At 43.8% G+C, this 14,382-nt stretch overlaps 1 protein-coding gene across 4 annotated transcripts in view; it reads left to right on the forward strand.

Moving 5' to 3' along the window:
• The window catches only part of dpp6a (dipeptidyl-peptidase 6a), a 642,400-nt gene that overhangs the window by 553,349 nt on the left and 74,669 nt on the right, over positions 1-14,382 (forward strand). For all 4 annotated transcript variants that reach the window (XM_059971851.1, XM_059971852.1, XM_059971853.1 and 1 more), the window contains exons 13-14: positions 1,196-1,303; positions 5,751-5,842. In XM_059971851.1, the coding sequence (XP_059827834.1) occupies positions 1,196-1,303; positions 5,751-5,842 (200 nt within the window). The remainder of the gene's footprint in view (positions 1-1,195; positions 1,304-5,750; positions 5,843-14,382) is intronic.

Below are 14,382 nucleotides of genomic sequence, written 5' to 3' on the forward strand. Positions count from 1 at the left end.
CATCTTTCCCTCCCTACCCCTCTCAGCTTTTTGCAGGGATCGTTCCCTCTGCGACTACCTGGTCCACACGTCCCTCCCCACAGAACTCCCACCCGACACTTGTCCCTGTAAGCGCAAATGCTACACCTGTCCCCACACCTCCCCCCTTACTACCATTCCGGGCCACAGACAGTCCTTCCAGGTGAGGCAACACTTCACCTGCGAGTCTGCTGGAGTCGTCTATTGCATCCGGTGCTCCCGGTGCGGCCTCCTCTACATCGGCGAGACCCGACGCAGATTGGGGGACCACTTCGTCGAGCACCTCTGCTCTGTCCGTCACAATAGACAGGACCTCCCGGTTGCCACCCACTTCAACTCTGCCTCTCATTCCCATCTAGATATGTCCATACATGGCCTCCTCTACTGCCATGATGAGGCCAAACTCAGGTTGGAGGAGGAACACCTCATCTACCGTCTGGGTAGCCTCCAGCCTGGTGGTATGAACATTGAATTCTCCAATTTCCAGTAATTCCCTCCCCCTCCCCCTCCCCCTATCCCAGGTCCCTCTCTGCCTCTCTCCCCTTTCAACTTTCTGCTCCTTTATCTCTACAGTTCTTTCATGCTTATCCCCTCCCCCCTTTATCCTTCCTCTGATTGGTTCTCCACCTGGCGCCTCTAGGCCCTACCCCCTCCCCTATCTCTATTACTGGGCTTCAACCCTCTCTTCCCCCCATTCCTGATGAAGGGTCTCGGCCCAAAACGTTGGCGACTCTTTTCTCACGGATGCTGCCTGACCTGCTGAGTTCTTCCAGCGCCGTGTACCTATTCTTTGATCCACAGCATCTGCAGTTGTATTTTTAGGTTTTGATAGATTCTTGACTGGACAGGGCATGAAGAGATATGGGGAGAAGGCAGGATATTGGAACTGAGAGGAATAATAGATCAGCCATGATGAAATGGCAAAGCAGACTTGATGGGCCAAATGTCCTAATTCTGTTGTTAGGTCTTATGGTGTTATACTTTTGCCTTTAGTCAAAATCTACCAAATTGTCTACATGTTGAACTCAATAAGCAGTGAGCTTCCTACCCATTATCTTGGAACATTCATGTTGTCCGACTGCTGGAATAACTCTACTGATCGTTGTAAGTTTTCACTCTTTACTGTGCGCCCTTTCATGTGTCAGTGCTCACGGGTAAATGTTTTCACTGATTACAGAATGAGCCCCCTCTATTCTCCAAAGATGGAAGGAAGTTCTTCTTCATTCGCCCCAATCCACAGGGAGGTCGAGGAAAGTTCTACCACATCGCCATGTCATCTGCTCAAGTAAGTACCTGAAAGAGGAGCTAAATTCTTCTTATGAGGATAAGTTGGGTGAGCTAAGGCGTTACTCTTTTGAGCAAAGGAGGATGAAAGGTGACTTGTTAGAGGTGTACAGGATGTTAAGGGGCATAGATTGAGTGGATGGGCAGAGACTTTTACCCACCGCAGAAATGTCTAATACCTGAGGTCATCATTTTAACGTGATTGGAGGAAAGTGTAGTCATAGAGAAAACACTGGAGGTGAGTATGATGTTCTCCTAAAGGATAGTCCATAGGTGCGTTTTCAGGTCACTGTACAAGCTGATCTGGGATCCACGTGTCTGGGATGCTAAGGATTCCCTTAATGGAGAATGCCTGTGCTTGACTTTGTTTAGCATGGAGAGGCTGATGCATTGGCAGCCACCAAATAGTCTTTGACAGGTTGGGGTCAAGGTCTGGTGGCATGGAATGCAAGACGACTGGGGGCTCTTCACTTCTGCAGCCTTCCTCCACCTTCACTGCCATTGTGATATTATCATCCAGCAGGAAGGTATAGGAGGCATGTCAGAGGAGTGTTTCTTACACAGAGAGTGTTAGTTGAGTGGAATGCCCTGCCAGGGATGGTGGTAGAGGCAGATACGTTAGTGCTGTTTAAGAAACCCTTGGATAGGCACATGGATGCTAGAAAAATGGAGATGTTATGTAGGAGAGAAGGGTTGAATTGATCTTAGAGTGAGTTAAAAGTTCAGTACAACTCATGGCCGAAAGGACTATGCTTTGCTGGAATGTTCTATTCCAAGGTTTCTTTCTTGGTTGTTATCATAAGAAAGGTCTAATGTAGGGTGACTCAGGCTTCATTTCAATCACGTGACAAATTTAAAAGGACAGGCCAGAACGACTTGGTTCACTGTTACTGCTCTCGTACTCATTTACATTTTACTAACGTTCCACTGCTGGTCACTTGAGACGTAAAAATACGAGCGAGCCAGAGAGGGAAAACAGAAGGGAACCCTTTGCCTCAGTGAGGGGTCAGTGACCAGGCAGCCTCCATGCCAGTTACTTGATGGAAGAATTAGAGGGAAGGAGAGTGGAGGAAAACCTATTTCACCTAGTTCCCTCTCATGTTCCTCAAACATTTCACCCTTCACCATTAATCCATGACTAGTCTCACCCAACCTCAGCGGAAAAAGCCTGCTTGCATTGCCTGACAGTACCCCTCCAATGTAACAACATTAGTGCAAGCTGAGAGAGAGTTGTCCAAGGTAACGTTCTGGGATATTCAGGTTAGTTCAAGAACCTGGTGGCAGTGGGAAAGGAGCTGTTGTAGAACCTCGAGGTGTGGGTCCATAGGCATGTGTATGTCCTACCTGATGGCAGCAATGAGAAGAGGACATGGCCCAGGTGGTGGGGTCTCTGTTGATAGCTGTCCCTGAGGCACGTTCCCTGTGTTTTTCTATCTGAATCCATACATTGAAACATTCTACAAACTCTCAATATGATCTGTGCAGGTAGAGACCGGCATAGTAAAATATTCACAAATACTCTGATGTAAACCACTTCATTAACCTATTTATTCATTAATTTACTGAGGTACAGCGTGGAATAGGGCCTTTGAGCGATGTTGCCTGGACCTCTCCTGATTTCACAGGACAATTTTACAATGACCTGTTAACCTAACAGACTGTGGGAGGAAACCGGAGCACCCAGAGACATCCCAAGCAGATACAGGGAGAACATACAAACTCCTTACAGGCAGCAGCAGAAATTGAACCTGGGCTGCCTGTACTGTAAAGCGTTGTGCTAAGTACCACACTACCATGCCACTCTGGTTATATAAGATTAACTACTGTTTAAAATCCTCTTTTAATTACATTGCCGATTGCATTTGCCATGACAATATTACAGGAATATGTTTCTGAAGGCTTTTCTTTCACAGATATCATTTCATGAAATGCTTTAAGCTTATATTCAAATTAAAACAAATTAGTTATTTCAGAGAGTGACGAGGCACATCTCCAGCTTTCCAGTGTTAGGCAAAGGTACTGCTGAGGATTGTCTGCAACGTGAAAAGATGCGTGAAAAAGCACTGGTGGGTGGAGGTTTCTTAGTATTCAAGCTTATTTGAAAACCAGGATTTGTTCCAGCAGATTTAAGTGCAAGAAGACTGTGTGTGTGTGTGTGTGTGGGGGGGGGGGGGGGGGGTGTAAAATCTACATATTCACCTCTAGGTGGCACCATTTCCTCCCACATCTCAAAGAGAGGTTGATTATTCGCCATAAAGTGCCCTTTAGTGTTTAGGTAAATGTGTTGAGCATCAATCAAAAGGCAGGGAGAATGAAATAATATTATTATAAATGGACACACAAAAAGTACCAGAAATACTCAGCAGGTTGCTATGGAAGGAAATGGACAGTCAATGGTTCGGGATGAGATCCGACCTGAACTGAAAGTTATTAGGATAGCCGGTGTAAAAAGGTGAGGGGAGGGGGTGAAGCAAGAGCTGGCAGGTGTTAGGTGGATCCAGGTGAGGGGGAGTGGTGTGATAGGCAGATAATGAAGGAGGAGGGTGGGAATGGTGCCAGAAGCTGGGAAGTGATTGGTGGAAGAGAAAAAAGTGCTAAAGATGATGGAACCTGACAGGAAGGTGGAGTGTGGAGTAGGGTGAGGGAAACCAATAGGAAGTGTGCGTGGGTGATGGGCAGTTGAAGAGTCATAGAATCACAGGGAAGTACAGCACAGAGACAGGCCTTCGGCTCATCAAGTAAGTGCTGAAACCATTTAACCTGCCTATTCCTGTCGACCTGCATCAGGACCATAGGTCTCTATACCCTTACCGTCCATGTACCTGTCAAAACTTCTCTGCAGCATTGAAATCGAGTTCACATGCACCACTTGCACTGGCAGCTTGTTCCACACTCTCACAACTTTCTGAGTGAAGAAGTTTTCCCTCATGTTCCCTTTAGACTTGTCACATTTCACCCTTAACCTATCAGCTAAGGTTGTAGTCCCACTCAACTTCAGTTTAAAAAAACCCTATCTATACCCCTCTTAATTTTATATACCTCTATCAAATTTCCTCTCAGTCTTCTATGTTCTACAGAATGCAATCCTAACCTACTCCATCTTTCCTCATAACTCAGGTCCTCCAGGCTCAGCAACGTTCTTGTAAATTTTCTCTGTACTCTTTCAACCTTGTTTACACCTTCTCTGTAGGTGGATCACCAACTGCCTCACCAACGTCTTATAAAACTTTAACATAACATCCCATCTTCTGTACTCAATACAATTGATTTATGAAGGCCATTGTGCTAAAAGCCTTCTTTATGACCCTATCTGCCTGTGACACCACTTTTAATAAATTATGAACTTGTATTCCCAGATTCCTTGGATCTACCACAATCCTCAGTGCCCTATTGGTCACTGTATAAGACCTACCTTGGTTGGTCCTACTGAAGTGCAAAACCTCATACCTGTTGGCATTAAGTTCTATCTGCCACTTTTCCAGCTGATGTAGATCCCTCTGCAAGCCATTATTGCCTTCCTCACTGTCCATTACACCCTCAAACTTGGTGTCATCTGCAAATTTGCTGATTCAGTTAACCACATTATCATCCGGATCATTGATATAGCTGACAAACAACGAAGGGCCCAGCACATCACTAGTTAAAGGCCTCTAGTCAGAGAGGCAAGCCCCTACCACCACCCTCTTTCCCACAGAGCCAATGTCTAATCCAATTTACTACCGCATCTTGAATGCCGAAAGGCTGAACCTTTTTGACCAACCTCCCCTGCAGGACCTTGTCAATACCATGCTAAGGTCCGTGTAGACAACATTCACTGCTTTGCTTCATCCATTTTCCTGGTAACTTCCTTGAGAACAGTATAAGGTTGGTTAGACATGACCTACCATGCACAAAGTCATGCTGACTATCTTAATCAGTCCATGTCTATCCAACTACTTGAATATCTAGTCCCTTAACTTCCCCACATCTGGTTTCAGACACACCAGCCCATAATTTCCTAGTTTATTTTTAGGGCCTTTCTTAAGCAGTGGAATAACATTAGGTATCCTCCAATCCTCCAGTCACTAAGAATGATTTAAATATCTGTACTAGGGCCCCAGAAATTTCTACACCTGCCTCCTGTAGGGTCCAAGGGAACACCTCATCAAGCCCTGGGGATTTATTCACCCTGATTTGTCTCAGGATAGCAAACACCTCCTCCTCTGTAAAGAATGGAAGAGGGTGGGCAGAAAGCTGTAAGCATAGAATCAGTTGGGTGAAGGTCTGTTTCTGTGCCCTGTGGTTTAAACGTATCAGTAAGATCTTCTTACATAAGTTGAAGAATTTTTTAAAAAGCAAAGCTTTAGATAAAGGTGTGACATCACTGGTCAATAATGAATAAAGAGTTTGCACTGAATGGGACTGACTCAGACATATAATAAATATGATTCTCTTACCTCTTTCTACAGGTTAACAACAGTATTGGTAACTTGCAGTCCATCACCTCCGGTAACTGGGACGTGACGCAGATTTTGACATACGATGAACTTCATCAAAAAATGTAAGTCTCAGGGAATGGTAAAAGCAAGTCATGAGTAAAGCAGCAATCTACTCTTCTGAGAAAGGGGATCAGATACCTGTTCAAAATTAAAACCAAATCAAGTTTAATTATCATCTACATTGATACAGCCAGATGAAACTGCGTCCCTCTGGGACCAAGATGCAAAATATACACGGCAATTTCAAAACAGTGAGCAAAAAAAAATGGTCACGCAAAATAAAACATATATGGTCCTAGACCCTGAGAGACACGGCCTGTAAGTTGATGCTACAGTTCCAATCCAGACTGTCATTGAAATGATCAAACACTGGAGGGCAGCACCAATGGGAGAGGCCACCCCGCCCCCACCCCCCCCCCCCCCCCAGCTAAGCACGGATGTCATGCTACACTGCCTCTAGTGTCTTCTCACCTGGACTGCAGCAGCAGGCAAGCCTGCGGCTTGAGGCCTTGTCCCCACTACAACCAAGGCTACACAGCTCCCACGCCACCTGTCTCCCCACCATACAAAGCCGGTGGCATCTTATATTATCAATGCTCAACAGGGCTTTGCAATTGCAAGAGAACCGTCAAAGACAACCACCCACGGTTACGCTGCAGTCACCTTTGAGCACCAACTCCAATGCTTTCAAGTAGCAGACGGCAACGGTCTGCTCTCAGACCAGTTCCTCAAACACTCGAGCTGGCTGCTCCAACACCTGGACTGCTTCCTTCAACATTAGGCTGGCTCCTTCTATGAAAAGCCAGCTGGTTACTCTGATCCACAAACAGCTTACTGATGGAGTAGACCTTCTGTACCAAAAGTTCTTGGAGTCCAATATAGTCTTGTGATCATAAGAAAAACACATTTAACAAAGGAATAAACACCTTTGACTGGCACCCGAGAGGCCACTGCAAAATGCTGCAGGAACTCAGCAGGTCAGACAGCATCCATGGAATGGAAATGAAGAAGCAGTTGACGTTTCAGACCGAGACACTTCATCAGAACTGGAAAGGAAGGGTCTCGGCCTGAAACATCAACTCCTTGTTCATTTCCATGGATGCTCCCTGAACTGCTGAGTTTCATTGGATTTCCAGCATCTGCAGACTTTCTTGTGTTAATGAGCCAGAGTTGAAGTCTTTACTACGCCATATACTGTGCTTTGTATCTGTCAGAACCACAGCTGCCTTTTCTCTAGGAACCATGAAAATAAAGGCACCACAGCAGGCTGAAAGGAAATCAGTAGCTTAGTACTTTTCAGACACAGTGCTTTACAAAGAAACTCAAAAGAAGACATATTGGCCTTCACAAATCAAAGTATTAAGTACAGGAATTAGAAACTTGTGTTGAAGTTGCCTAAGACATTGTGAGGCCCAATTTGGAGTATTGGTTGCAGTTCTAGTAATCTACCTGCAGGAAAGATGGCAATAATATTGGAAGAGTGAAGAGAAAATTTACATGTTTGTTGCCGGGACTTGAAGACCTGAATTATGGGGACAAGGTGAATAGAATAGGACATTGTTCACTGAAACATGGGAGAATGCGGGCAGATTTTAAGAGTTATACAGAATTATGAGGGGTATCAGGTTGATGAAGGGTCTTCACTCAAAACATTGGCTGTTTATTCCTTCCATTAGATGCTGCCTGACCTGATGAATCCTCCAATATTTTGTATGTGTTACCCTCTGGATTTCAGCATCTGCGGAATCTCTTATGTAAATATAAACAGGCTTTTTCCACTGAGATTATGTGAAACTAGAACTAAAGGTAATAGGCTAAGAGTGAAAGGTGAAGCATTCAAGGGGAATATGAGAGATCTTCTTCACTCAGAGGATAGTGAGTGTGTGGAACAAGCTGCCAGCAGAATTGGTGGGTGCAGTTTCGACTTCAACATTGAAGGGAAATTTGAATAAATGCATAGAGTGTAGGGAGAGCTATGATCCTGAGGATTAGGCAGAATAAAAGGTTTACACTGATTGGTAGGGCTGAAGGACCTGGTTCTGTGCTGTCGTACTCTGTGACTCTAAGAGAGTATGAACGCGCTTCCCTCAGGCACAAATTTCCTCATCCATACTCCCCCCACTATCCTCTATACCTCCCCTTCTTCCCCTACACCTACTGAATCCTCCTCTCTAATTCCCATCTGTATCTGTCCTCGGCCCCACTCCAAACTGCACTCCACAACCACTGCGCCCAGTAAACCTTCCTCACCTCCCTCAACCCTCCTCAGTGCTGCTGCTGTCTGCTTGTGTGCAGGACGGTGAGTTAAATGATTTATTTGGCATACAAATTCACCCCTATTAAAGTTACACCCTAACCTTTTAACTGTAAGTGTTACAAGAACTTAGCAGCCACAGATGAGGATTAGTATTTGATTCTGAATTGAGTTAGAATTATGTAGTTATAACCAGGTGCTGGTGAGGCAGAGTTTATTGCCTTTCAAGCATATAAATTCTTTGTTCTCTAATTCTGTTCAGAACCACTTGTAAGAGGCAGTAAATATAGCAATTTCACCAGCCCCTCTTTTTAATATAGATCTACTTGGAAGTGTCCAAGTGTGAAACCACTTTCTTGAAAACCTTTCAACCATGAAAACTATTAAAATTTCATCTTCTCTGTCCTGTCTTTTGTAATAGATCTGTGTTGAAACCATTGATAAAGTGAATGTCAACTGGCCTTGGTTTTTAGCCTTTGTATTTACTTTGCCCTTCCTTGCAAGATTATGTACTGTATCATATTTCCATTTTTGCTCAAGATACTGAAGGAAGTCATTTAGCCTAAAAGATGACGCTGACTGCGAAGGAAAATCCATTCCCATGTAATTGACCCTCAGGGCTGTATTAGTGTTGACTTGGGCCTTGTTCTGAGGCTCTGTCACTAACATTCCCTGCAATCTATTTTCTCCTCATTCCCAACAATTCCACTACGCACCCGCACTGGGGACTGGGAACTGGCCAATGAAACCACACCTCTACTTGGTGCGGGAGGGCACCAGAACAAGCCCACTCGGTCACAAGGAAAATGGGCAAAATCCATGCCAGTGTTGGACATTCTTGAAGTGGAATGCTGAAAGTCTGATTCACTGACTTACTGGTGGACTGCTGCGTGGCCTCGGTCACGGCAAGGACTGAGCCTCAGGCCGCGGTGTTGTGTGTCTGTAACCGCGCAGAAGGAGGTGCTGGAGTTGGTGCAGTCCACCGGAGTGCCACCATATACAAGATAGAGTTGGTGCGGTCCTCTAGTGTTCGCTCAGCAGAAGACAGGCCATATTATGTTTGACTACAGACTGCTGGACTCTGGGTCTTGGACTATATTTTATATGACTGTATTTTACTGAAAACATATATGTGCTTTATATGCCCTGTGCTGTGTATGACTGGCGGTCCTGTGTTTTGCACCTTGGCTCCAGGGGAATGCTGTTTCATTTGGCTTTATTCATGTATGGTTGATTGACAATTAAACTTAAATTAAATTGAGCAGATCACATCAGAGTTCAGGAGGTGTAAAGTCCTGCAGCTATGCTGAACTGTACATACAGTTACAATATGACTCAGCTTGTGATGGTTTGGGGAACTGATTGATGGTACTCTTATCTGGATACTGAAGGTTGCCACTTCTGTAGGCAGCTTTACAGAGTGTTGGTCTCCGGTTTGATCTTAGATTGGCCAAGTGTAGCTCCAGTTTGGTACAGAGTTACGGTGTATGGCCTATTTCAAGGGTTTGAGTTTGAGGCCCATATCATCCAAACAGCAATGAGGGTCAGTTGCATTCTGTCCTTTTTTGGTTGTTGTGACTTTAAAGCAAGGTCCTATTTATCCTTCAGTGGATACAATAATATTTAAAGAAATGTCAATGCATTTACTGACTTGATTGGCCAGAGGAGTCTTTCTATGTCGTAAGGAAATAATGGAAACAGGAACCAGTCACAGAACATAGAACAGTACAGTACTGGAGCAGCTCCTTTGGTCCATGATACCCTATCATTGCTTTCTAAGCTTTCATCAGGTTTCCTATCAGCATCCAACTCTTCAGAGAAAGCAACCCAAGTTTCTCCAGGCTCTTCCTACAACTCACACCCTCCAATCCAGCCAACATCCTGGTAAACATCTTGTATCTTTCCAATGCCTCTTCATCTTTCCTCCAAACTGTGAACCACAAGTCCACAACCTACAGACTCAATTTCAGTGTCTCTACAACTCAAATTCGCGGTATTATTTATTTATTGTTGTTTGTTTATTTATTATTATTATTTTTTTGTATTTGCACAGGTTGTATCCTTCAGCGCATTGGTTGATTGTCCGTCTTTGTGTGCAGTTTTTGATTGATTCTATTGTACTTCATTGTTCTACTGTGAATGCCTGCAAGAAAATTAATCTCAGGGTAGTATATAGTGATTTGAGAATCACCATACTTTGATAATCAATTTACTTTGAATGTTGAACCTTGAACTTGGTAAAAGAGGTGATCTGAAGAGCACACAGTATAAACACAAGAGATTCTGCAGATGCTGTAAATCTTGAGCAACACACAAAAACTGCTGGAGGATCTCAGCAGATCAGGCAGCATCTCTGGAGGAAAATAAACAAACAATGCTTCAGGCTGAGATCCTTCATCAATACACTCTTCATGGCTTAAAGGCGAAGGTGGGATGCTTTCATCACGACACTGGCAGCCGGTCCAATGAGGAACTCTGTTCAGAATTATGTAACAGTTGGCAATTAAGGTGGATTTAATGGAGCTCTTTGCATTTGTGAAAGTTTGATTAAAGTGACAAAGAGGACATCACACCAGAAGCAGTAGAAAATAACCAAACCTGTTGAAAGTGCAGTAATATGAGAGATTACAAGCAACAGAGTAGGAACTATTACATTGCAAATAGATATCAATGGATAGGCAATTAGGCAGAAAAGCAGCAAGTGGATTTTCTCGTAGACATACTGTATGTAAAGTGAAACTTGAAAGGGCAGATCATTCCTAAATAGATGTAGAGATGTGTGAAAGGAGTTCATGAACATAGAAATCAGGAACACAAAATAATGAAAAAGTGATAGCATTCTGGTCCTTACATTTAATGTAGCAGATGGTAGAAAGCATTTCACAGCTGCATGAAGATCTAGTTAAGCCATGCATGGAACACTAACATCTGTTTGGAGAACCAAATCTTAGAAGGGGCACACCATGAATATGCCACAATGATGTAAAACAAAATTGCACAAATTAAATCAACATTCTCTGGAAATTAGCAGTGATTTGATCAAAGCTTTCAAGATGCAACTTGGATACATTCCAGTTTGCCCCCAGGCAAAACAGGTCCACAGCAGATGCCATTTCAATGGCTTTTCACTCAAACCTAGCGTATCTGGACAGCTAGGATGCTTATTTCTGGATGCTCTTCATTGACTGCAGCTCACATTCAATACTACAATCCCCTCAAAATTAATTAATAAGAAGGCCTTGGCCTTAATACCTCCTTGTGCAATTGGATCCTCAATTTCGTCACTTTCAGATGCCTGTCAGTTTAGATCAGCAACAACATCTCCTCCACAATCTCCCACAAGGCTGTGTGCTTAGCCCCTTGATCTACTCACTTTACACTTACGACTGTGTGGTTGAGCACAGCTCCAATGTCACTTTCAAGTTTTCAGACGACACCACTTTTGTAGGCCAAATCAAAGGTGGTGATGCGTCAGCATATAGGAGAGAGATTGAAAACCTGGCTGAGAGCTGTCACAACAACCTCTCACTGAACGTTAGCAAGACCGAAGAACTTGAGGAGGAGGAAACCAGAACCAGTGCTCAACTGGGGAATCAGAAGTGGAGATGGTCAGCAATTTTAAATTCCTTGGTGTTATCATTTCAGAGGAATTTTCTTGAGCCTAGCACACGTGTAATTGTGAAGAGAGCACGTCAGCACTTGTACTTCCTTAGAAGTTTTCAAAAATTTGCCGTGATATCTGAACCTTTAGCAATCTGCTATAATTGTGTGATGGAGAGTATATTGACTGGCTGCTTAAATATAGCCAATGAACCGGCCTCAACTGTTTCCTGTGGCAGAGAATTCCACAGATTCACTACTCTCTGTGTGAAGAAGTTTTTCCTCATCTCGGTCCTAAAAGGCTTTCTCTTTATCCTTAAACTGTGACCCCTCGTTCTGGACTTCCCCAACATCGGAAACAATCTTCCTGCATCTAGCCTGTCCAATCCCTTTAGAATTTGATACGTTTCAATAAGATCCCCCCTCAGTCTTCTAAATTCCAGTGAGTTCACCTCCTGTACTCTGTGCAAATAATCTGTGTATTTGGCAGGGATGACAGCAGAGCAGCAATGTGCGTATGTCTGGGGAAAGTGCAAGATAGATGTATTCCAGAAACAAAGAAATACTCAAATGGCAAAATTGTGGCAGACAAGTGAAGTGAAAGCTAAGGTAAATGTGAAAGAGAAGGCTCTACAACAAAGCAAAAACTAGCAGGAAGATAGTTTTAGGTTAAAAACCTAAAGCCTAAAGAGAGCATCTAAAAGAATTATTAGGAAGGAAAAGATAAAATATTAAAGCAAGCAAACAATATTAAACTGGATAGTAAAAGCTTTTTCAAGTATGGAAACAAATAAAAGAGAGATGAGAGTGGATACAGGACCACTAGAAAATGAGGCCGGAGAAATAATAACAGGGAACAAGGAGGTGGCAGATGAACTAAATGAATACTTTACATCAGCCTTCACTGTGGAAGACACTAGCAGTGTGCCAGTTGTTGTAGTGAGGGAAGAGAAGTGAGTGCAGTTACTATTAGAAGGGAGAAAGTGTTCAAAAAGCTAAAGGATACATAATCACACAGACCAGATGAACTGCACCCGAGGGTTCTGAAAGTGTAGCATTAGAGAATGTGGCAGCATTAGTAATGATCTTTCAAGAATCATTGGATTCTGAAGGACTCTGAAGGCTGCAGAAGGACTGAGACAGATTAGGAGAATGGGCAAGGAAGTTGCAAATGAAATGCAATGTTGGAAAATGCATGGGCATACGATTTGGTAGTAGAGATTAATGTGCAGACTAATTTGTAAATTGAGAGAAGGGTCTCAGGGTCCTTGTGCAGAACACCTTAAAGGTTAAAATGAGAAAATCTGCAGGTGCACACACACAAAATGCTAGAGTGTTGCTCCAATTTCCAGCATCTGCAGACTTTTTTCTTTGGCCTGCTGAGTTCCTCCAGCATTTTGTCTCTATTAACCTAAAGGTTAACATAGAAACACAGAAAACCTACAGCACAATACAGGCCCTTCGGCCCACAAAGTTGTGCCGAACATGTCCCGATCTTAGAAATTACTGTGCTTACCTATAGCCCTCTATTTTACTAAGCTCCATATACCTATCCAAAAGCTTCTTAAAAGACCCTATTGTATCCGCCTCCACCACCGTTGCCGGCAGCCCATTCCATGCACTCATCACTCTGTGAGTAAAAAATTTACCCCTGACGTCTCCTCTGTATCTACTCCCCAGCACCTTAAACTTGTGGCAACCATTTCAGCCCTGGGGAAAAAGCCTGTGACTATCCACACGATCAATGCCTCTCATTGTACACCTTGAGGTCTATCAAGGTGATAGACCTTGTACACCTCTATCAGATCACCTCTCATCGTCACTCCAAGGAGAAAAGGCCGAGTTCAGTCAACCTATTCTCATAAGGCATACTCCCCAATCCAGGCAACATACTTGTAAATCTCCTCTTTACCCTTTCTATGGCTTCCACATCCTTCCTGTAGTGAGGCAACCAGAACTGAGCACAGTACTCCAAGTGGGGTCTGACCAGGGTCTTATACAGCTGCAACATTACCTCTCAGCTCCTAAATTCAATTCCACGATCGATGAAGGCCAATACACCATATGCCTTCTTAACCACAGAGTCAACCTGCACAGCTGCTTTGAGCGTCCTGTGGACTCAGACCCCAGGATCCTTCTGATCCTCCACATTGCCAAGAGTCTTACCATTAATACTATATTCTGCCATCATAATTGACCAACCAAAATGAACCACTTCACACTTATCTGGGCTGAACTCCATCTGCCAATTCTCAGCCCAGTTTTGCATCCTAACTGTGTCACTCTGTAACCTCTGACATCCCACCACACTATCCACAACACCTCCAACCTTTGTATCATCAGCAAACTTACTAACCCATCCCTCCACTTCCTCATCCAGGTCATTTATAAAAATCCCGAAGAGTAAGGGTCCCAGAACAGATCCCTGAGGCACACCACTGGTGACCAACCTCCATGCAGAATATGACCTATCTAGAACTACTCTTTGCCTTCTGTGGGCAAGCCACTTCTGGATCCACAAAACAATGTCCCCTTGGATCAATAAGCCTTGCATGGAGTACCTTCTCAAATGTCTTGCTGAAATCCATATACACTACATCTACTGCTCTTCCTTCATCAATGTGTTTAGCTACATCCTCAAAAAATTATTGCAGGTAGAGTTAGTGTTGAGGAATGTTAGCATTCATTTCAAAAGGTCTAGAATACAAGAGCAGGGATGTGATGCTGAGGCTTTGTAAGGTACTGGTG

The sequence above is a fragment of the Hypanus sabinus genome, chromosome 6 (genome assembly GCF_030144855.1).
Source record: "Hypanus sabinus isolate sHypSab1 chromosome 6, sHypSab1.hap1, whole genome shotgun sequence".
Lineage (NCBI taxonomy): Eukaryota > Metazoa > Chordata > Chondrichthyes > Myliobatiformes > Dasyatidae > Hypanus > Hypanus sabinus.